We start from the raw sequence: 24,839 nt of genomic DNA, 5'->3' as shown, positions 1-24,839 counted from the left end.
CTGCTCATGTCAACGCCACAGATTGAATGGTTTCTGTTCTGTTGTTCCCTACTTTGCAGACTGTTTCTGTGAGTCCTGATCAAGCCACCCCAATGAGCTGCAATGGTGACATGAGTCTTGGCTGAGCCCAGAGAAGCGGCCAAGCCCCATCTCTCCCCTCCACGTGTTACGGTGCCTCTGCGGGAAAGTCCCTGGTCCCCAGTCCCCAGAAGGGACCCCAGCCCCAGTCAGGCCATGAAGCTTCACCAGCACTTCCAGAGGACAGTGGTCCTGCTGGCCTCGCAATGCGCACTGAGCATCCTCGTGTCTGCCTACTACCTGTACGCGGGCTACCTGCAGGAAAACGAGGTGCACTCCGAGGGGGACTGCGGGGGCTTCCCGCTACCCCTGTCCCGGTCGGGGAACATGAGTGCCAGGACACGCTCAGTTGCCTCGAGGCCGGACCCCAGGGCCCTGGTGTTGGTGGAGAGCCAGTACTCACCGCTGGGCCAGGACATCATCTCCATCCTGGAATCTGGGAGATTCCAGTATCATGTTGAACTTGCCCCTGGAAAGGGGGACCTCCCCGCACTTACAGAGAAAGGGAAAGGCAAATACAGTCTCATCGTTTATGAGAACATCTTGAAGTACGTGAATCTGGACTCTTGGAACCAGAGCCTCTTGGACAAGTACTGCGCGGAGTATAGCGTGGGCGTCATCGGGTTCCACCGCGCCAGCGAGAGTGGCCTGCAGGGCACCCAGCTGAAGGGCTTCCCTCTGTCCTCCCGCGGAGACCTGGCCGTGCAGGGCTGCTGCGTCAACCCTCACGCCCCACTGCTCCGGATAACCAAGCCGTTAAGGCTGGAGGAAGGCTCACTCCCCGGAGCTGACTGGACAGTCTTTCAGGTCCATCACTCCGCATACCAACCGGTAATACTGGCCAAAGTGAAGACCCCAGAGAACGCCTTCCCTCCCATCTCTAAAGGTGACTCCTACGCCACGGTGTTCCAGAACCTGGGGCTGCACGACGGCATCCGGCGGGTGCTCTTTGGCAACAACTTGAACTTCTGGCTGCACAAGCTCATCTTCATTGATGCCGTGTCCTTCCTGTCGGGGAGGAGGCTGACCCTGTCCCTGGACAGGTACCTGCTCGTGGACATCGACGACATCTTCATGGGGAAGGAGGGCACACAGATGAATGTCAAGGATGTGAAGGTAAGGCTCTGGGGTCTGAACACTCCAAGGTGGCCTCACCTCTCAGGGGGCTCACCAACCGCCCACTTTCCCAGGACTCGGGACCCCAATGATGTCAGGAAAGCCTTGGGCACATTGGGGTCAGTGGCCTCCCTGTCTCTCAGCCCTAGAAAGACAAAGTAGAGAATATATTTCTCTCTGAATTAAGAAAGATGAGCATAGCCCTAGCCGGTCTGGCTCAGTGGATAGAGTGTCGACTTGCAGACTGAAGGGTCCTGGGTTTGATTCCGCCGAAGGGCATGTACCTGGGCTGCAGGCTCGATCCCAGGCCTTGGTCAGGCACATGCAGGAAGCAATTGATGTGTGTCTCTCACATCGATGTTCCTCTTTCTCTCTCCGTCCACCCCTCCCTCCCTTCTTCTATTCTCTTCAAAAGTCAATGGAAAAATATCCTCGGGTGAAGATTAACCAAAAAAAAAAAAAAGGAAGATGAGGATTGTTTGGTAGGGAACCTTTTTCCTGCCAAGGGCCATTTGGATATTTATAACATCATTCGTGGGCCGTACAAAACTATCAACTTAAAAATCATGTTGCTATGAAAAAATGACCTAGATTATTGAATTTCGAGTCCCGCCTGTGGTTGCCTTGGCAGGGCCAAACCGAAGGATACGGCCCGGGGGCTGGACATTCCCCACCCCTGGTCTGAAGGACTGATTGCATGTGGCTGGATCCTGAAATAAAACTACAGAGTAGAGCCGTTTTGTTTCATTACTTTCCAGGGACTATCTACCTTAGAAAGCTATTACTGATCTACGTCTTCGGTCTAAATATGAAATCCAATGAAATGTTTATTATTCATTAAGTAATAGGGCTGACATTGGTTAAGTGTACAACTCTATGATACATCATCTGTCTATTGCACTGTGTGTTCACCACCCAAAGGCAAGTCATCTTCCGTCCCATATATTGGATCCCCTTTACCCTTGACTACTCCCCTGCCCCCTTCCCTCCGGTAACCACTCAAATGTTGAGTGTATCTATGAGGGTTCTTTTTTTTTTTTTTAATTTCAGAGAGGAAGGGAGAGGGAGAGAGAGATACATCAATGATGAGACAGAATCATTGACCGGCTACCACCTGCACGCCCCACACTGGATATGGAGCCTGCAACCCTGTCATGTGCCCTGTCCAGGAATCGAACTCTGACTTCTTAGTTTGTAGGTTGATGCTCAACCACTGAGCCACGCTGGCCAGGCTCTATGAGTTTTTGTTTGTTTGTTTTTCTTATTTGTTAATTTGCTGCTTTCAGTCTTAGATCCCACATATGAGTGAAATCATATGGTCCTTGACTTTTTCTCTCTAATTTCGCTTAGCATGATATTCTCAAGATCCATCCATGTTGTTGCAAATGGCAGTATTTCATCTTTTCTTATGGCTGAGTAGTACACCATTGTATACACAGGATGTCCCCCAAAAAATGTGTACACACTTTAACAGCTGATGGCTCAGTTTTGAAAATGGAATCTATTTTAATAAACACTGCCTTTGTCCTTATTCACAGTGCGTGTACACACTTTGGGGGCACCCTATCTACAGTTAGATGTCACAGAAATGGCTGAGCGTCTGAATGCACTCCATCTCATTTTCTGTCTGCAGGGAGCCTCTTATTCCTAATGAAGTCACGGAGCCCCACTGGGAGTTCTGGGTCAGGACTGCCCTCCATTTATATCCGACACACGCTTCTCCATCAGCATGCACGCTCCTCGTGATTAGATTATGAGGCAACCTTTTTTTGCTCTAAGTGTTTATTGATTTTTTAGAGAGAGAGGATAAGAGAGGGAGAGAGAGATAGAAATATCCATGAGAGAGAAACATCATGGATCGGCTGCCTCCTGCACGCCCCCACAGGGGATCGAGCCCACAGCCCAGGCATGTGCCCTGACCAGGAATCAAACCGGCGGCCTCTTGGTTTCTGGGTCGATGCTCAGCCGCTGAGCCACACCAGCCCGGCATGAGAAGACTCCGTGTCCTTCACTGCCTGCTGTAGGGGAGCACACACGGGCGCTCTCGAGTCTGTGGGTCAACTATTTAGAGAGATCCCGAGGGATGATTCGTCTATGCATGGTCCCACATGAATAACGAGTGCTGAGGCCAGGGGTTACTTTGCTCTAAGGAAGAAGATTAATTGAATTTTATTGCAGAAGAAAAATGACCCCTTTGGAAACCCAACAGTGAATCCAGGCTCGTCGATAGGTGTGTCTCCCCAGAACCCACCGTCATCTGCTGCAAAGGAACGATGTAACGTGGAAAGCTATGGGCTTTGCACTTGGGCAAGAACTTACGTGCAAATCTCAGATTCGCACAAGTCCCTTAACATCGTTCATGTTTAAATATATTTTTTATCGATTTCAGAGAGGAAAGGAGGGTGAGAGAGAGAGAGAAACATCAAGGCTTTTTGTACTTATGGGTCCATTATCCTCAGTACACATTACCGTTGTGTACTTGTAACATCCAGTGTGTTTTTAAATGATGCATGCAACCCAAGTGGTAGATTGTGTGTGTGTTCTCTATAGATGTTAAAGCATGTTGAGTTATAAATGTGCTGTTCAGCTTCACATAAATAAACTGGCTTCTTTGTAAATTAAAACATAGGTACAAGACTCCCGCCTGCAGGAGGGGCCTGCTGCAGGGGTGCGGGTTTCCACTCTCACAGATTTAGCAGGCGCCCGAGGGAGGGGCTGCCGTGGCTCATCCTTCCTGCCCCAGAGCATGGCCTGGGGGAATTAGGTGCATTTAAAGCAGAAAAAAATGCTCCTTTGCTGTATTCCCATTAAGCCCCTGTTTCCTGACTTGTTAGCCTTCTTTCTCCACTCCATGTGCCAGAGCCAACAGTTGCATGAAGTTAACTCAGCCCAATGGCTTCCTGGGACATGAAGCAGCTCCCGCAGCCCTGAATTGCAGGAGAACTTCATAGCTTTTTTTTTTTTTAAGATCTTTTTTATTGATTTCAGAGAGGAAGAGAGAGGGAGAGAGAGATAGAAACATCAACAATGAGAGAGAATCATTGGTTGGCTGCCTCCTGCACTCCCCCTACTGGGGATCAAACATGCAACCTGGGCATTTGCCCTTGACCGGAATCGAATCCAGGACCCTTCCGTCTGCAGGCCGACGCTCTATCCCCTGAGCCATACTGACCAGGGCCCACAGCTTTTGTGAATCCAGTACTGATGCTCATTTTCAAGCCAGGGGCAAACCTCTAAGCACAGTGCACCCATCTTAGAAAGCTGTTTACAGCCGTGTTCGTGGGTTAGATTTCCAGGCCCCCACGATACCCTTCCTCTGCCCTCTTGTGGTTTTTTGTGGGTTTATTTTGTGCACACGCAGGTCCCCATCCCAGGGCCTCTCTGGTCCCTCAGAGCAGAGCCTATGGGGTGATTACCTGCCCCCCTCCAGCCTGTGCAGCCGGCAGCACTACACTGGATCCTTGGCTACAGCTTTCCTCTGCCACTTGTCAAACTGTGAGGCTCTGAGATCTCACCCACTGGCCAGCTAACACGTCAGCTGCCCCCGTGTCACAGGTGCTGACAGAGGTGCCTTATCACTCACAGCAAAAGCACCTGCCTGAGCATCCACATCGGAGCTGGTCCTCCAAGTCCCAGTTTCCAGATGGCTGATACCCCAATCTTAGGGAACTCACATCTTTTATTGTATATACTAGAGGCCTGGTGCACAAATTCGTGTACGGGTGGGGTCCAGCCGGCCTGCCTCATTTGGGGCCAATCAGGCTGGGCCAGCCGAGGAAAGGGGACACGGGAGGTTGGAAGGTTGGCCCCACCCCCTGGTCAAACTCCCAGTTGAACTCCTGGTCGAGGGGACATTTGCATATTAGCCTTTTATTATATAGGATTTTTATTTTTTAAATATATTTTTATTGATTTCAGAGAGGAAGGGAGAGGGAGAGAGAAACATCATTGATGAGAGAAAATCATTGATGGGCTGCCTCCTGCATGCCCCCTACTGGGGATCGAGCCTGCAATCCAGGCATGTGTCCTGACTGGGAATTGAACCTGGGACCCTTCAGTCCACAGGCTGACGCTCTATCCACTGAGCCAAACTGACTACAGCAGAAACCCACATCTTTTATAATGGGTAGAAAGCCGGCATGACCTTTGCCCAGAGGTAGCCTGGTCTTCTGTGTACTGGAAAGTAGGTGAGCTTGCTCTCTGCTCTGAAGGACAAGCTATCTGACAGGCTGTTTGCTCTCCACACACCTGGAGATAGGACAAAGCACAGGCAGGCCGTGCTCGCTCACAGTCGCACAGACGCCCATGACCCACGGAGACGGTCGCCCAGCGAGCGAAAGCCTTTCCACAAGCCTGTGCATAGGCCCTCGGTATGTGCAGACAGTGTGCCTGTCTTAGAAAGCCAGACGTGCTCTGAAAGTGAATATGGGTTTCGTCTTCCCAGGATCACATGGTCCTTTAGCAAAGAACACCCCATACCCCTTGTTCAAACTAAATTAAAATGTAGCCTTTGAATTTTGCTCGCTTCACTTCCCTCCCTGTGCCTCCGGGTCCTCTGGGTAAAGGGAATCACGTCTTCCCTAATGTCATGACTGGCTTTAGAGGCTCCAGCACAGGTTACAGTTACATGAGAGCCTCCATGCAGAGCAGAGCCAGGAAGCAGCAAGTGTCTGTTGTTCAGGAAGGTCAGCTTTCCTGAGAACGGACGAGTGTCATGTGCAGGAGCTACTTGAAGCTCCCCTCCCTAACCCACTGACCCTCGTCCACGTGCCCCGTGGGCATGCAGCCTGCTCTGCTCTGTGGACGGGCCCAGGGCCACCCCGAGGAGGAGGGCAGTGCTGAAGGCCCGCAGTGTGCGCTCAGCTGACGTTGGCCTCGTGCTCCGCTGGATGGCTCCCCATGCTCACCGTGCTCTCGGGACGTGTCATTTTATGAGAAGGTGGCTGAGACGGGACGCGGCCATTTCCCAAGGCCCAGCGCTTGTGCGCCAGGGCCGGAGGCCCACCCTCCTGACGCAGGTCGCCCAGGCCCTTCTCATTCGGAACACTCAGCCGCTTCCCTCGCTACCTCTCTGTCTTTGGGGATGCTGGCACAGACCACAGGCAGCTTTGAGTTGTGCCCCCGTGGCGGTCCCCAGGCACTCAGCATGTCCTCCTTGCTCTCGGGATGCCTGCTCCTGCGCTGGAGGCTCCCGGCCTCTCAGGAACCTCGGGAACATGCGAAGCTCAGGGACGAGAGCAGAACGCTTCTGCGCTCTCAGCTTCTCCAGGAGCCATCACGCCAAACAAATTACAAACGTGAATGACACTCACCTAGAATCAGCATCGCAAAGCCCTCATTCGGGCAAATCCCACAGCTCGCTTTTAACTAGGAGAGAAACTCGATGCGATAGTGGAAGGTTGAAGACATGCTTTTTTTTTTTTTTTTTTACTTTGTTGCATAGGAATTTCCTTTCTTACCAACTCTGCCCTGACATGGATTTGACAGTCTTTCCGGCAGCTCATGTAAAACTGGGCGGGAGGAGAGCGTGGCTGCTTCGGAGCCCTGGAGCGAGTCTGTGCCCTACTGTGGAATGAGACTGTTTTCTCTGAAATCTTCATTGACATCCACGAACCATATCCAGAGCGTCCTACATGTTGCTTCTAGCCCTCAGGAACGTACCCCGTCAGGAAAACTCAAAATAAAAAAGCCCTCATAGCAGAGCTCGGACCCGTCTCAGAACTGCCAGACATGCCTGGAATTTGCATGCAACCTTTAAACCGCTCCCAGGCGGGGACGGCGCTCAGGGAGAGCCGCTGTGCTGGGTGAGGTCACACGGCCCCTGGGAATGACAGGGGACCCACCCGGAGCCCAGCCGCCGCGTGCGGTGGTCGGAGGGGGCAGCGCTGCCACTCTGTGGCTACCACTGTGGACCCCAGACTGCCCCCGCCCCGCTGCTCACTCTTCGTGTTTATTAAAGGTGGTGGTGTGCTTTGCCCATTTTAAAGCTGCCGGGGAAACACACAGATATCTGACAGCTCCGTGAGGAAGCCGGGACGCCAAGCCGTGAAGTGAAGAATTTCCTGTGCGGCCAGCGATCGCCCCAGGAGTCCAGCGACTGGGCGGCTTTTGCGGTGACCGGGCACCTGCTGAGACCGTGGCCGCGAGGGAGCGCCTCCCAGACATGGGCCGGGCATGACTCACGTGACCTGCAGTCCTCCACGGCGCTCAGCAGCGATGGTTATTCTGCCCACGCCACTACTCCTTGTAGGAAAGGTCTGTTCTTTGACTCGAATGCGGTAGTGGGTAGGCATTTTATTTTCTCCAAGACATACCCTCCGCCGTGGCCATTTCTGAGAAACCCTGTGACATTCTCATAACGTTCCCCCCCAAGGAGGCCTCGAGCCCTTCCATATGAGGGACTGCGTGTCTCCACTTTGGCATCTCGGAACCACGCTCCTCCCTAGAGCTCGGCCTGCGTTGGAGGCGTGAACAGCTGGGGAATTTTCTCTCTGCACCGACCTACAAAATAAAGACTAAGGTTTCAACAATGCAGTCAAGTCTTTGAACGTTTTCCTCGACTCCTTGACACGATCCTCTCCTCTCCTGAGCATTTCCCTCGAAGCCATCGCTGGCACAGATTTTTCTATGCCTCACATTTTAACGTTAGTCACTCAGGCACCGCCCACCACCCGACACCCTCTTCCTGAGGGGAGGAAGCGCTGTGTGTCTGAGTCACCTCCTGCCAGCTCCCCCGGCTTACATAACAGCAATCTGCCAACCAGCGTGGCCTGGGAAGAAATCACATTCAGTGGCGGCGTGAAAGTCATTCCTGCTTGTGGAGAATCACAGGAGGAGAACTGCAGACCTTAACTCTCAGGAGGTCCGGCCTCAGTCTACGCTCTAGGGCAAACATGTCAAACTCACGGCCAGCAGGCTGCATTATACGAGGCATGCAGCCCATCAGCCGTGAGTCTGACATGTTTGCTCTAGGGTATAAATGGGTGGATGTGTGAGTGCCATATTTTCATCAGCTTGGTCCAAGCATCTTCCATGTTAAATGCTTGTGTGTGTGTGACAGAAAAGTAAGAGTCTAATTCATATGAGGAAAGACCGTGTGTGTGTGTGTGTGTGTGTGTGTGTGTGTGCGTGTGCGTGTGCGCGTGCACCCATTAGGGAACTGAGCAGCCAGTGCCGTGGGCAGAGGGCTCCCATCTACATCATTGGTTTCCACCTGAACTTGGCCACTGAGGGCAATGGCTATTTGGTGACCCAAGTTGAACAAAATAACCTCAAAAAAGCCACACACTGAAAAAAAAAGAATAATGACACATTTTCCCAGTTTGAGAGTCAAATAACTAACCATAACTCAACATTTTATTTTATTTTTTAAATATATTTTTATTGATTTTAGAGAAGAAGGGAGAGAGAGAGAGAGAGAGAGAAACTTCAACGATGAGAGAAAATCATTGCTTGGCTGCCTCCTGCACGCCTCCTACTGGGGATCGAGCCCTCAACCTGGGCATGTGCCCTTTACTTGAATCAAACCCGGGACCCTTCAGTCCACAGGCCAATGCTCTATCCACTGAGCCAAACCAGCTAGGGCTATAACTCGACATTTTAATCAAGCCTATGATTGATCATTAGGCGAGAGACTGAGAATGGTCCTAAGTCACAACGTAAAATGAATGATTCTAATGGGGGAATTAAATGAATGGTTATAAACAAATATACACCAATAGTAATGCTAATAAATTCTGTAAAGAAAGAGATAAACCAGAGTAATCAAATTGAGAGGACTTTATTTAAAAGAAGGTAGTCAGCCTGGCTGGCATGACTCAGTGGTGGAGCATCGAACTATGAACCAGGAGGTCACAGTTGGATTCCCAGTCAAAGCATATGTCTGGGTTGTGGGCTCGATCCCCAGTAGGGGGCGTGCAGGAGGCAGCCCATCAATGATTCTCTCTCATCATTGATGTTTCTATCTCTCTCTCCCTCTCCTTTCCTCTCTGAAATCAATAAAAACATATTTTTTAAAAAATAGGGGGGCACAGGAGCCTCCTTAAAGAGATGATGTTGAAACAGAGACCTGAGGCAGGTGAGAGAGGAAGCCGCCAAGTGCCTGGGGAGAGGCCTCTGTGGTAGGAAAAGGCAAGACCGACGACCTTGAGGAGAGGACCCTGCTGGGACAGGGCGCTGCAGGAACCACGGGAAGACAGGTGTGCCCAGAGTTGAGAAAGTCGGAGGCAAGATGGTGGAGGTGAGGTCTAAGGCAAGGGCCACGTGACCCAGGCATTGGTGACATCAACCCGAAATTAGCACGTGGCTGATGGAGGAAATGCTACTCCAAAACTCCAGATGAAACCCTGTAGTTTTGCCTGTTGCTGAAAAGCCTACACTCCACGTTAGCATTTCTCCCCAGCTTTCACCTGATGCACCCCTCCTTCTGTTACTTACACGAGATAACCCGGGTCAAAATGCACTCTTGGGAGCCCACGCAGGACACGAAAGATTGCAGAGGTCCCCTGGAGAATGTCGCACATGTAACGAGTACTAATGAGCCTCCATGGAGAACTTCTGTGCAGTTATTTTTAATCTTTGTCTCTTCGACTTATTTGTATATTCATTCTGTTAAAGAGATTTGGAAAAAATCCAAAAGTCTATAAAAGCTCCCATGTTGCTCAGTCCTGAGTCCATTCCTTTAGCTGGATCTTTGTGGCCTTCTGCGAGGTCTTTCACACAAGTGTGTTCAGTTTCCAGAATGAAGCCTCAAAACCTGCGTGGGTGGAGGCACCTGGGTTCCGACCTGAAAAAATAACTCGGAAATAGTCAAATGTTCATCTTAAATTGTATTCATAGTGCACTTCTCTATCATTTAAATTGGATATTATGTTCCCTCTGAATAGTTTCATAATCATTTCCCAACTTGCTACAAATTGTTTACTGAAGAATAAGCAGAATTCATTTCTTCCGCAGAAATGGCTCTTCGTTGCTATATAGCTATGTGCTGATATACAGAGCAGTGTGTATGTGTATATATATATCCTATATAATAAGAGGGTAATATGCAAATTGACCCTAACCGCGGAATGACCAGGAATGACTGGTCGCTATGATGCGCACTGACCACCAGGGGGCAGACGTTCAGGAGCTGCCCCCTGGTGGTCAGTGCTCTCCCACAGGGGAAGCTCCGCTTGGCCACAAGTCAGGCTGATGGCTAGGCTACAAGTGCAGCGGCAGTGGCAGGAGCCTCACCCACCTCCTCAGCAGCGCTAAGGATGTCCAACTGTGGCTTAGGCCCGCTCCCCAAGGGACATCCCTGAGGGCTCCGGGGCTGCCAGAGGGATGTCTGACTGCCAGCTTAGGCCCACTCAGGCCCTACCCTCCAGGGAGTGGGCCTAAGCCAGCAGGTGGACATCCCCCGAGGGGTCCCTGACTGTGGGAGGGCGCAGGCTGGGCTGAGGGACCCTCCCCTCCTACCCCCAGTGCACGAATTTTTGTGCACCGTGCCTCTATATATATATATTTGCCAAAAGTGCAAACAGCCTAAATATACCACACAGAAAGAAAGGGTGAAATAAGTGATAAAATACTCATTTGATGCCATATTCTGCACCATGAAAATGTTGATTTTGAAAGATGGATGTGACAAGGGGAAGCTCATCACATATAAATGAAAAAGGCAAAATTCACAACGGTATTTTTAGTCATAATTGGTATAGTTCTAATTTTTCTTCTCGGGCTCCAATGTCATTTACCCAGATAGCTATATACCTGTGTATACATAGGTATATGTAGAAACAAATCGGAACGCATTCCATCATAATGTTAATTTCTCTTAACCAGCCGTGGGCAAACTACGGCCCGCGGGCCGAATCCCGCCCGTTCGGCTATTCTATCTGGCCCGCGGAGCCGAAAGAGAGGAGGGTTCTCTTGCTCTCCCCTCTGCTCCTTTACTTTGAATTTATATTAGTTCACACAAACACTCCATCCATGCTTTTGTTCCGGCCCTCCGGTCCAGTTTAAGAACCCATTGTGGCCCTCGAGTCAAAAAGTTTGCCCACCCCTGCTCTTGACTCTAATTTTTTAATGAGAAAAAAGTGTTACTTGAAAAATAAGTGCTTGGAATTGTGAGTGATCCTGCTAACCACATGCAGTGTTTCAGAACACTGAAAAGTGGAAGTGCCCCTTGGCAGGAATCGCCTGGCCTGACAGTAACATCTGTGTCCTTGGGTCCTGGACTGGGGGTGACCACCAGCTGGCACCCCCTTCTGCAGGGGTGGGAGACCCTCCAGGCCAAGAGTGTACAGGAAGTATTTCATTTAGTCCTTACAGCAGGACTTCCAGGTGCTTAGCTTTATCCCTGTTTTACAAACAGTGAGTCTGAGGCGTGGGAAGTTGAACCACATGCCCGGAGCAGAGGGGAGTGCAGCTGAGACAGGCTGCCCCACGCCTGCCCTCAGAGTCACTGCCCCTTCTACTGGAGCTGGAGCTGAACCCGCACCTCAGACTCCCTCCTGACGCTCCTTCATCAGGGCACACAGGAAGGCTGGCCCTCCTAGCAGGCAACACCCCAGTCCCTGTGTGCCACCTGCGAGCCCCACTCCTCACTGCCTTCCCACCCAGTGCCCGCCTCCAGGACGGGGCCTCCCCTGTCCCCAGGGCCTGCCTGCCATCAGTAACCCCTGCACTTCTGCAGGGTGTGCAACACACCAACAGTCCCAGGTCCCACCTCTGGGGCCCCTGGGGACCCCCCTGTTACATGAGCCAGTCATGCACACTGAGGAGGGGGCCAAGCCAACAGGGAAGTGATAAAAAGACTCAGGCACCTGAACTTCAGGAACTCACCATTCAGAGGAATTTAAACCCAGTTCTGAGGTTGTCCCCTGCCTTGGCCATTAGGGAGAATCGCATTCAGACATGTCACGCCCTGGGGGGCAGTCTCTGAATAAGACCTGTCTGTCTGTTTATCACCAAAAGAGGGAGGGAAGCCCGCAAACAGGATGGGGCTGGCTCCCCAGTCGGCTCTGCTCTTAGACCAGCGGCCCAGCTGTGCTGCAGGACCACAGGGCTCGGTGCACAGAGCAAAGGAGCAGGATCCAGAAGGCGTCCTTGATCGCGGATCTGGGAGAAGTGCACTGGGAAAATGGGCGCATCACCTCTTCTGCTTCCTTCTGAGTAACAGAAGTTTAGATTCAGATCCTGACACATCTACCTTTTAGTGTTACTTTCTGCCTCACTCACGTACTTTGGGTGTGTGGCGGGGGGAGGGGGGAGAAAGAGAAGAGAGAGAGGAGAGAGGATTAGGAATTTGTTCTGGCTGGTGTTTCTCAATGGTTAGAGCGTCGCCCATATACCAAGCAGTCCTGGGTTCGGTTTCTGGTCAAGGGCAAGTACCTGGGTTGTCGGTTCCATCCTTGGCCGCAGGTGGAGCACATTCCAAAGACAACTAATTCATGTGTCTTCTCTCTCAGATTGATGTTTCCCTCTCTCTCTCTCTCTCTCTCTCTCTCTCTCTCTCTCTCTCCCCACACACACACACACACACACCCTCCTTCCCCTCCTTCCCTTCCACTCTCTCTAAAAATCAATGGGAAAAACATCCTCAGGTGAGGATTAACAACGAAAGAATAGGAATTTAAAGAGCAATGAGAAAATAAGCAGAACGAGTCTGTTAAATACTGCTCATAGCATCACACATGCTCATGAGTATCCCCCTGTGTCTGAAGAATGCTTTTATGTTTGTTTCTCTGCTTTTCAATGAAGTGGCAAGACTTAGAAATGGAAAGGCCACCCTCACTGGTTTGCTCAGTGGTTACAGAGTCAGCCTATGGACTAAAGGGTCCAGTCTGTGATTCTGGTCAAGAGCACGTACCTCAGTTGCAGGCTTGGTCCCCGGTCCCCCTTTCGGGCGGGTGTAGGAGACAACCAATTGATGTCTCGCTCACATCAATGTTTCTCTCTGTCTCTCCTCCTCCCTTTCACTCTCCCTAAAAAAAATCAATGGAGCCCTAGCTGGTTTTGCTCAGTGCATAGAGTGCTGGCCTGAGAACTGAAGGATCTCTGGTTCGATTCCAGTCAAGGGCATGTAACTCGGTTGCAGGCTCGGTTCCCAGTCGGGTGCATGTGGGAGGCAACCAATCAATGTGTTTCTCTCACATGGATGTTTCTCTCTCTGTCTCTGCTCCTCCCCTTCACTCTCTCTAAAAATTGATGGAAAAATATCCTCCAGTGAGGACTGACCAAAAATAAAAATAACTTTAAAAAATAAAATAAACCAATGGGGGAAATGTCCTCAGGTGAGGATCTGAACAGAAAGTAGAGGACTTGAATTTTGAGGACGGAGATGTGTCTGAGGAGTAAGTCTGTCTCTTCTCGTGCCCTGCATGGTGTCACTCATGGAGGGTGACCTTCTGACAGTGGGTGACCTGCGCCCTGGGGGGTAAGAGAAGATATATTTTACGTCCTACACCAGTTCCGTTGGTGCATGCAGAACACACGTTTCCTCTTCTGTTCTGCTCCCGCTGACATGCTGGCTGGTTTACTGCGAGCGGAGGGACGAGTATCTGAAATCCCGAGAGCATCTCTCTGCCACTAGGTGAAGGACCCTCTCCATCGCATCGCTCCCATGTGCAGAGCTCTCCCCTCTGAACACAAACGGAAGGCATTTTGAAAGCTTCTCAATGCCCTTCTCCACCTGAGACTTTTCTAAACATTATGTCTTTCAGGCCCTGCTTGAAACTCAGAGCTTTTTGCGCACACAGATCACCAATTTCACCTTCAACCTGGGATTCTCAGGGAAATTTTACCACATAGGTAAGAAAGGGGGTGCAGCATTCCCGTGGAGGCCCCTCTGGCCACTCCGCTTAGCATCGCATTCCCCTCCCCGCACCCCGCCCCACGCTCCCACTGCCCCCACTTTATTTTCTTCCCATCATTCGGTTCCATTTAGCATGTTAGTTTTAACCTTTACAAAATGTTAATGGTTGAAGCTTGTTTCCCGTGGCATTCTCTAATGGCTTTCCCTTCCTATCGAGCGACAATTTACACTTACAAAAGTGCCTAAGTAATAAGGGTGCCCAGCCAGTGCTCACCAAGTGCACACGGTGTGTGACCAGCATGCACATCACAAAGGAAATGCTCCCAGAGCCCTCCTCGCCCCCCCCCCCCCCCCCCGCCGCCGGACCCCTTACCGTCACCAGCCTCCCTCAGAAGAAACCCTTGTCCCGACTTCTGCGCTCGTAACTGCACCTGCCTGGTGCTGAGGTGCATGTAGTGCGGACCGCGCTCTCCAGCTGGCGTTGGTGTCACAGATGGCATTGGGTATAGTTGTAACCCCCGTTGTCATTGCTTCTTGGCGTCCCACTGTTTGAATATACCGGAGTTTCTTTATTCCGTTCCTTTCCACCAAAGACGGTAGGGTTGTTTCCCGTCTTTGGCTTCTTTTTTGTAAGAGAACGTTTACTGGGTAAGTCACAGAGGTAGAGGAAGTAATTCCTACAAGAAATGAGTTTAGGAAACAATTTGTGGAAGTAAAGGAAGGGTCCTTGGAGCTTGGGAGTGAGGAAGCTAATAGAGTGGGGGGAGGGGAAAGGAAAGGCAGGGTGTGGGCCCAGGAAGGAGAGCCTATTGGGTCCTAAGGGGTAAAGGTGGAGATGTTAGGGGAGGTCCCAAGAGATCTTAATAGAATATGCAGCAGTTTTCCAGGGGTGTCCTTTCAGGGCCGTGGTCTCCACTGATTGACTGGCCAGCACTAGGGTGGGGGTAGGGAGATCATTATTCCATGCAGCTGTCCTGAGGTCAGCCTGGCTGGATTTGTTGCTTCTCTGGGCCTGAAGCTGAAATACAACTGAGACCTAGATGTTGCCTCTAGGGAGGAAAGGTCAGGGGGTCCAGGATATGCCAGTGGAGGAAAGGTCACCCTGAGGGCAGGGTCCCACCCTACAATTGCCCTTTGCTAGGCACCTGGGGCTTTCCACCCTGGTCACCTTCTGCACCTGGCCCATTGTCCTTGCTCTGCTCATGTCTATCTAACTGCCCACCCCATTCCCCCCCAATTGGCTCTGAATTCTTTCAGAGAAAAGGGGGGCAAGGTCTCTTCTGTAGCTGCTTCCTTTTTCTTCACAGCCAAGAGATCCTTGCTCTGTGTCAGAGGGACCATGAGGCCTGGGCATGGAAGGAGGTGGTGATGGTGTCTAGAGGTGGTATTCCCTGAGTTCCAGTAGGGCTTGTAACCTGGTGGAGACAAACTGTTGTAAATCTCAGCATTGAGGCAAAAGCTAGAACAAGAATTATGACAAATGGTCCAGTGAAAGGAAAACATTTTAGTTCTCACTAATTCCAAGTCAAAATATGGGAGGAAAATAAAACATTAGTTTGGAGGGTTACAGCCAAATACTTAAGAAAACTAGATAAATTCAGGATTTAGTTCAATTCACAGGTGAAAAATAAAACTCTGAATGCAATTAATTGAATTAGAATCTAATATTCACAAGTGTGTATTATAGAGTCTGTTGAAACACATTTTCCCCATAAAATCACCCTCATTTTTATTAAAGCGCCAAATTAAGACCAATTTATTTACGGTATTAAGTCCAGTTTCAATTTGGTCTGGTTATTTGCATACACACAATAAGAATAGCAATTGATCATATAGGCTTTTAAAAATCTGCTTTGCTGGAATTTCATGATTGAACTTTAATTAGCCCCTCAGAGCAAAGAAGCTGAGCCATCTAGTTGCCATCCGGTTTTCCTGCAATTCCTGTAGGTTTGGGTGAATTTCTCAAGTTCTTGAGGTTCCCAAAATATCTTGAGGTTTCTTACTTGTCATCTCTCAAGAAAGCAACCTCCATTCCTTACCTGGAAAGATTGCCATGAACCACATGACCAAGCAAGGTACGAGGCCATTTCCAAGGGGCTTTTATTGGCTCCTTAAGGCTTTCTGATGACACCCAGAGCCAGGCACGTTCTTTCTAACATGGCAGTCCAGTAAGTCTTAGTTAATAAAACCACAATTGGAAACTTATTGAATCCGTGCAAAGAAACCTCTTGCCCTGACTCATTAAGAATTGCCAAATTCTGGAGGGATAAGGTAGGGAGAAAAATATATAATTCTCCAAATTGTTTAAAAACTGAGTTTCCTTGTATCTGAAAAGCAAGAGGAGAATTTTTGTCCTTTTAACAGAGTGGGAAAGAATTAAATTCTAACTCTGTATTAGCTTACTTTTGATTTTTGGATTTATTTACTTAATTTACTTACTTTATTTGATCTTTAAATTTACTTATTTATTATTCAGGAGAGCACATGCTGGGCCTTCATTTTGAAGTTTTAAAGACTGGGCATTTAGGCGAGGATCTCAATAGAATTCATCAGCTTTCTGCTGATATACCAAAATGAGGTTTATTCTCTTAACTCCATTTGTCTTGGGTGTGGTCTGCAATGGCACTACTGGATTTCTGCTATCAGTCTCCCAGAGAAGGTGGATTGAAGCTATTTACCCTCTGGTTGGAGAGGAGAAGTACAAATCATTTACTCTTTAGTGTCTTGGTTTAGGGAAGATAGGATTTACTAGACAGCTGCAAACTGCTGTTTAACTATCTGCCTTGGTTTTCCTACTCAGCTTGTTCTAGCTTACTGGCCTGTGTCATTTATATAACTTCCTTTTAACACTGCTCTACGAATCTTCTATAATTTTCACAAACCTTTCTACAACTTTCACAAACTTGTTTTACAATAGCCAGCTTTAGGGCAACTCACTTTTTTCCTTTAAAATACATTTCCAGCCCAGCCAGTGTCACTCAGTGGTTGAATGTTGACCTATGAACCAGGTGGTCATAGTTTGATTCCCGGTCAGGGCACATACCTGGGTTTTGGGCTTCATCCCCAGTGGGGTGGGGGGCGTTCAGAAGGCAGCTGATCAATGATTCTCTCTCATCATTGATGTTTCTATCTCTCTCTCCCTCTCCCTTCCTCTCTGAAATCAATAACAATATATTTAAAATATATTTCCATACCTTCTATTACCAAAACCACATAATTTCTTTCTAATTAATTAAAATTCTTAACTCTTAAAAATCTTAATTTTAAGTGACAACTAAAAAGTAAGTAATTAGCATTTTTTAGATTGGCAAATGCATTTTGTAACTTCTAGAAACATAGGATCTTCCATTGGCAAATACATTAGTACTTTTAAGAGACATATTTCTAATAAAGTATAATAGTTTCAAGTAAGTGTATTTTCTAGTTTCCCAGTAATAAACAGCCACAATTAGATGAACATAAGACTTGTTGCCCGGCCGGCGTGGTTCAGTGGTTGAACGTCGATCTATGAACCAGGAGGTCACGGTTTGATTTTCGGTCAGGGCACATGCCCGGGTTGCAGCCTCGATCCCCAATGTGGGGCGTGCAGGAGACAGCCAATCAATGTTTCTCTCATCATTGATGTTCTCTCTCTCTTCCTCTCCCTTACTCTCTGAAATCAATAAAAATCTATTTTTTAAAAAAGACTTGTCTAGCAATCAATGTTTAACAACTGAAATGAGTTAATTTGATCTGTTCACATGGCTAAGGTTTTTTCCTTTCAATAAGGGTTGCCACCCAGACACTCGCATTTTAAAAGATGGCCTAGACAAGTGTCTTTGAAGAAGACCAGGTATTTGTTGCAAAAGAAGCGTGAGGGACTTTGGTATCTTGAAGGCACAGGGAAAGAAATGTAAGCTTCTCCTAGGACATGGGTTCCATCAGGTCAGTTATCTATGAGCATTTTGAGGTTTGGGGGAAGTGAAAGGACTTTGTGGGCTGTGGTATTCTGGAGCCATGCCTTGGTCCTATAAAGACTATTTGTAAAACAAGGACAGTCGTTTTTGATACCTAAGGTTTGGCAAATGTTGCCAAAGGGCTAACAAATTCATTCACCCATTTTTGAAATGTTTCTCTCCAATTGGGTATATTTTTCTTTCAGGCTCTGCAGCAATTACATAGAATTCTAGTTTACAGGTAGCACATAGCTGAGGGTCATTCCTGAGAGTGATAGATAATGGCTTGCATGTATGGAAAAGACACGTTGATCTAAGAAGGCCTCATCCTCCTTTCACTTCCCTGGGAATGGGAAAGCAGGTCTAGCTGCAGGCAGGGTAGCATTAAACTCAATGGTGCTATTAACTGGCCAAACCTCTTCATTGTTCACTTTATAGTGGGGCCAGACTATGTTGCAAAAGAAACTTGAGGGACTTTGGTCAAATTTCTCATAGTTGGCGTGTATATATCCCAAAGGTATGTATCAGATAGGCAGACTCCACTCTGCACAAAACCAATCCCAAGGGAGGCGTCCTGCTTGTCTGCCTCTGGACTTAGCCAGCCTTACCCCCACCCCCCACCCCTGCATCCTCACTGTCCATACAGGGGGTATCTAGAAAACTCGTCCCACAACGCTCATCTTTAGTAGTTGACCTGGTGACCTGTTGTCCTGCCTTTCATGTTCCCAAAAGCCCTGATCCCTTAGGAGGCCTAGAAAAGAGGGAGCAGCCAGCCCTTGAAGGCAAGGCAGAGTCCTTGTTAAGTGATCTCTGAGGCTCTCATAGAAGTTGGTGTCAGGGACCAGAGAAGATTCCTGGTGACCTATGTACGTTAGCTGGGCCAGACAGACAGACAGCACTTGTGCCCTCAGGGCAACTCCTGTGGCCTTCTTCTACTGAGGACTCCATTTGGATATCCTGTTTTATGAAATACACTAGAGGCCCGGTGCACGAAATTTGTGCACGGGGGGAAGGAGGGCTGTCCCTCAGCCCAGCCTGCACCCTCTCCAATCTGGGACCCCTCGAGCAGTCAGACATCTCTCTCACAATCCAGGACTGCTGGCTCTCAACTGCTCGCCTGCCTGCCTGCCTGACTAACCACTTCTGCCTGCCAACTTGATCTCCCCTTAAGCACTCCCCTGACAGCCTGATCGACGCCTAACTGCTCCCTTACTGGCCCAATTGCCCCAACTGCCCTCCCCTGCTGGCCTGGTCACCCCTAATGTCCCTCCCTTGCCAGCCTGGTTGCCCCTAACTGCCCTCCCCTGCAGGCCTGGTTCCCCCCTAACTGCCCTTCCCTGCAGGCCTGATTGCCCCCAACTGCCCTCCCCTGCTGGCCATCTTGTGGTGGCCATCTTGTGTCCACATGGGGGCGGTCATCTTTGACCACATGGAGGCGGCCATCTTGTGTGTTAGAGGTGACGGTCAATTTGCATATTACCTCTTTGTTATATAGGATGGGTATTTTTTTCTAGTGAGTTGTCTTTTTTTACTGGTGATTTTTAAATATTCCTTATATGTTCTTAATGAGTCCTTTGTCAGCTTTATGTGTTGCAAATACTTTCTCCTACTGTGTGGATTGTTTCTTTTCTTTTTTAAACTGTCCTAATGGTGTTTTTTTTTTTGCTGAACAAAAATACTTGAATGTGTTCCAATTTATCTTTTTTCCCTTATGGTCAACTCTTTGTCTTTTTGAAGTCATTTTGACATATGACAACATTGTGAAAATATGTTCCTACATTCCTGAAATTTACAAATCTGAGATCCATCTGGAATTTATTTGTGTGTGTCTGTGCTTTTTGTTGCAGTAGTAAATGGTGCCCTGTTTTTATTTTATTTGCCATTTCTTTGTTGTTGGTCTGTGAAAATACATCTGAGTTTGTGTGTTGTTCTTGTATCCAGAAACCTTGCTACACTGACTGTAGCCTTTTGGCTTTCCTGCTGATACAATCATGGAATTTTTGAAGAGTGAAACTGTGACTTCTTCCTTTATGAGCCTAATGAATTTTATTTCTTTTCCTTGCCTGCTGCACTAGCTTGGATCTCTACTACAATCTATAGCAATAGAAGCATAACATGCTAACTAAACCAGAGGGAAGCCTGGGTCCTGGGTGCTAGAGGAAAGGCAGTGCCAGCAGCCGGGGAAGGAAAGCCTACTCTTGCATGAATTTCATGCATTGGGCCTCTAGTGTTAAATAAAATTGGTGAAGGTTACACACGTGTCTTATCCCTGACTTCAGGGTGAGATCTTTCAATAGATGTTACTCCTATTCTCCAGGGGAATTCTTTTTTAAAAAAATATATTTTTATTGATTTCAGGGAGGAAGGGAGAGAGAGATAGAAACATCAGTGATGAGAGAGAGTCATTGATTGACTGCCTCCTGCACGCCACTACCTGGGATCAAGCCCACAACCTTGACATGTGTCCTGACAGGGAATCGAACCGGCAACCTTTCGGTACACGGGATGATGCCCAACCCACTGAGCCACACCTCCCAGAGCCAGTAAACTTTGTTTTTAAATTGCATATATTGTTTCTCTACCTTCAGTCAAATGATTTTATTTATTTTTTTCCAACACCATTTATCCCCTCTATACCCTCTCCTACCTCCCCCACCCCACCACCCACAATCACTACACTATTGTCCATGCCCATGGGTTCTCCCTCTATCTTTTTGTTTCTTTTTTGCTCAATCCTCCACCCCGACTCCTAACCTTACCCCTCCCCCCTTCCCCTCCCACCTCCCCCCACACACACAGCTGTCTGCCTGTTCTCTATCTATGAGTCTGTCTCTATTTTGCTGGGTAGTTCAGTTTGTTCACTAGATTCCACATATGAGTGAGATCATATGGAACTTGTCTTTCTCTGACTGGCTTATTTCCCTCAGCATAATGCTCTTCGGGTCCCTCCAGGCTGTTGCAAAGGGTAGAATTTTCTTCCTCTTCATGACAGAGTAGTTTTCCATGGTGTAACTATCCCACAGCCTTTTTACCCACTAATCCACTGATGGGCACTGGGGCTGCTTTCAAAAGTTGGCTGTTGTAATTAATGCCACAATGAACATAGGGGTGCACATATTCTTTAGAATTAGTGTTTGGATGTCTTCAGATAAATTCCTAGAAGTGGGAGTGCTGGGTCAAATGGGAGTTCTATTTTTAATTTTTTGATGTAACTCCATACTGCTTTCCACAGAGGCTGCACCAGTCTGCATTTCCACCAGCAGTGCACAAGGGTTCCCTTTTCTCTACATCCTTTTTATCATAATGTTTAAAGTAATAATCAATAGAGGCTTTTTCTGAATATAATTAATTCTGATGTAAAACATCCCCAAAGTAGAATGACAGGAGCTTGGGTGAGAAAGAGTTTGAAGAGAAGAGGAAGCACCCAATTGTGCCCACTGTGAGCTGGCATCGGGCTGTCAGAAGGAGAACCTCATCTGTCTGACTCCTGCACGACTCAGATGCATGGATATATATATCGTCTATCTAATAAAAGAGTAATATGCAAATTGACCATACCTCCGCTACACCCAAAAGCCACGCCCACCAGCCAATCAGGAGAGAATATGCAAATAAACCCAACCAAGATGGCTGCAGCCATAGAGAGCAGGAGGGAGGCTTGGGTTTCCCTGGCAATGGAGGAAGCCAAGCTTTCCGCCTGCCCTTGCCAGCCCAGGCCTCCACTCAAGGCTACAAAGTTTCAATTATAGAAGCTAAATAAAGCCCAACAGAAATGGCAGCAGCCACGGAGCTGGAGAGAGCAGGAGGCTAGGGTTCCCCACGGCAATGGAGGAAGCCAAGCTTCTGCAGCCCTGGCCTGCTTTGGCCTCCGCTTAACGCTACAAAGTTTCAATTATAGAAGATACATAAATCCCAACAGAAATGGCTGTCGCCACAGAGCAAGCAGAAGGCTTGGCTCCACTCCAGGCTACAAAGTTTCAATTGTAGAAGATAAATAAATCCCAGATCCCAAGGCCTCTGCTTGGGTCGCCAGGGGGTGTGGCCAGCCTGCAAACCACCACAGGCCCCTCTCCCAGGCTGCCCCACGCCCCAAGGGAACCCCACCCTGATCCAGGACACCCTTCAGGGCAAACCAGCTGGCCCCCACCCATGCACCAGGCCTCTATCCTATCTAATAAAAGAATAATATGCAGATTGGCCATCACTCCAACACACAAGATGGCTGCCCCCATGTGGACACAAGATGGCCACCACCAGATGGCCCAGGGGAGGGCAATTGGGAGAAACCAGGCCTGCAAGGGAGGGCAGTTGTGGGCGATCAGGCCAGCAGGGGAGGGCAGTTAGGGGTGACCCGGCCAGCAGAGGAGGGAAGTTGGGTGTGACTGGGTCTGCAGGGAAGAGCAGTTGGGGGGCACCAGGCCTGCAGGGGAGGGCAGTTAGGAGTGACCAGGCCTCCAGGGGAGGGCAGTTGGGGGGAACCTAGGCCTGCAGGGGAGAGCAGTCGGGGGAGACCAGGCCTGCAGGGGAGGGCAGTTAGGGGTGACCAGGCCTGCAGGGGAGGGCTGTTAGGGGCAAACAGGCTGGCAGGGGACCAGTTAGGCATCAATCAGGCTGGCAGGGGAGTGGTTAGGGGGTGATCAGACTGGCAGGCAGAAGCAGTTAGGGGCAGTCAGGAAGGCAAGCAGGCAAGCAGTTGGGAGCCAGCAGTCCTGGATTGTGAGAGAGATGTTCGACTGCCCGTTTAGGCCCGATCCCACCGGATTGGGCCTAAACGGGCAGTCGGATGTCCCTCAAGGGGTCCGAGATTGGAGAGGGTGCAGGCTGGGCTGAGGGACACCCCCTGCTGGCCTGATCGCACGAATTTTATAGATTTCAGAGAGGAAGGGAGAGGGAGAGAGAGATAGGAACATCCATGATGAGTGAGAATCATTGATTGGCTGCCTCCTGCATGCCCCACACCGGGGATGGAGCCTGCAACCTGGCATGTGCTCTGACCAGGAATCGAACTTCGAACTACTGGTTCATAGGTCAATGCTCAACTGCTGAGCCACGCTGGCGCCTGTGGGGCAGATGCACAGATATTTAGACATCAGCCATCATTTCAGAGGACCCTGAGGTCTGGGAGACTGTCCTGCACTCGAACTTTGCAGTGATGAGAAGATGCAGGGAGGGGTGGGGGTGCCAGGGCCCAGGGAGCAGCGGCAACCAGCAGCGGGAGGGCGACACTTCATACACCGGGAACCCTCTGCCCACGCCACCCGGGAAGGGAGTCCAGGAGTGACTGGCTGCTGGGAATCACCTGGCGACTCCTGCCCCTTCTCAGAAAACTGCAACGAGGAACCGGTTGTGGTCCAAGGACATGGGTCCTGAGGGCACGCGGGGGAGGGGAGGGAACCTTGGCTATGAGTAAGACGTTTAATCTCAGGGAAACCAGATGACATCCTCATGTCAACCAGCGACAACAAAACACAGGCATGTAAGCCTCACCGCCTCATGTAGCACTGCCCCCCCCCTCCCCTGGGCACCCTGCTCAGCACCTAGAAGATAGCTGATCCTGCTGGCAGGGCTCAGTGGCTGAGCATCAACCTATGAACCAGGAGGTCAGGGTTCGATTCCCGGTCAGGGCATGTCCCCTGTGTGGGGTGTGCAAAAGGCGGTCAATCAATGACTCTCATCATTGATGTTCTATCTCTCCTTCTTTCTTCCTATTTGAAATCAATAAAAATATATTTTTAAAATTAAAAATGAAATGAATGAAATGAAATGAAATGAATGAAATGAAATGAAATGAAATGAAATGAATGAAATGAAATTAAATGAATGAAATGAAATGAAGTGAAATAAAATGAAATGAATGAATGAATTAAATGAAAGGCAGCAGGACTGAGAGCCTCCCTGAGTGGGTCACGGGGATCTGAAGCCCAGACTCCACGCTCCTGTTCCCATCCCTGCGAGGCTCCCTGGGCTGTAAGACCCCCCAGAACCCCAGGGGCTGCCCATGTGCCCTCCACCAGGCCAGTCAGTGCACGTGACGGTTCTCAAATACAATGTCCCCTCTGCCACAGGTCACTAGGGTGAGCCCCCCCATACAGTATTGGGGGGAAACAGCACAAAACTCGGGGAGACGGACAGGCCCAGGAGAGCAGGTGGGAAGACAGGCGGCGAGGGCGGAGGTGGGCACGTTGGATGCCGTGTGTGCCAGGGCCATGGGACCTGCTTCGTCAGCACCAGCACTGACGGGGCTGGGACGCGCCGCAGCGGGGACCTCCAGGGTACTGTCCCCTGTGCTGGGGGACATGCGTGTGATGGAGAGGAAGCCGCAGGGGAATGAGGCAGGTTCAGCTGAGAGATCCGCACACATGGAGGCTTCCTCCCCGCTGCCGTCTGGCTGAGGACGGGCGCGGACGCTCACTGGTCAGCCTCCTCCTCAGCATAAGTGAGCTGCCGCACAGCCTGTCCCCCGTCGGTCACAGGGCCCATTCCCTCTGGGCCCAGGGCCGCCCTCCTCCTCCTGGGGAGTCAGAGGAGGGACCATGGAGCGAGCTCCCGCCCCATCACGCGGCCAAGGAGGTGTGGATGGCAGTCCCCCGCGGAGGGGACACCAGGCCTGAGACTCCCCTACTCGGCCGCTGGCGTCCGTGTGGCCGAGGTAGGCGCGGCTGCGTGACGTGACCACCGTGACCGCCTGTGACCCGGACAGCGAGCTCCTGCACTGGCCTCCTGGCGCCTGGTGCACTGAAGGAAGCCGCCCGAGGGTGGAGCAGGGCCCTCGCGCAGGCTGAGCTGCTGTGCGCGCCCCCCCATCTCACAGCGGCTTCAGGGGGGCAGCGTGCAGTCAGAGGACAGGCCTGCTGACTCTCAGGGAAGCAGGCGTTTCCTGCTGGAGGCGCTGGAGAGGAGGGACGGGGGGA

General features: G+C 49.9%; 1 protein-coding gene across 1 annotated transcript in view; it reads left to right on the top strand.

Annotated features, from left to right (window-relative positions):
• Positions 1 to 234: 234 nt before the first annotated feature.
• The window catches only part of LOC308250217 (bifunctional heparan sulfate N-deacetylase/N-sulfotransferase 3-like), a gene marked incomplete at both ends in the record, with an annotated part of 79,619 nt that continues 55,014 nt past the window's right edge, over positions 235 to 24,839 (top strand). Inside the window, 2 exon segments of the mRNA XM_080672628.1 lie at positions 235 to 1,194; positions 13,902 to 13,989. Of these exon segments, the coding sequence (XP_080528754.1) occupies positions 235 to 1,194; positions 13,902 to 13,989 (1,048 nt within the window).

The sequence above is a fragment of the Plecotus auritus genome, assembly GCF_963455305.1.
Source record: "Plecotus auritus genome assembly, chromosome: 6".
Taxonomy (NCBI): Eukaryota; Metazoa; Chordata; class Mammalia; order Chiroptera; family Vespertilionidae; genus Plecotus; species Plecotus auritus.
Note: the sequence above shows the minus strand (reverse complement) of the source record. Positions and strands in the feature narration are given on the sequence as shown.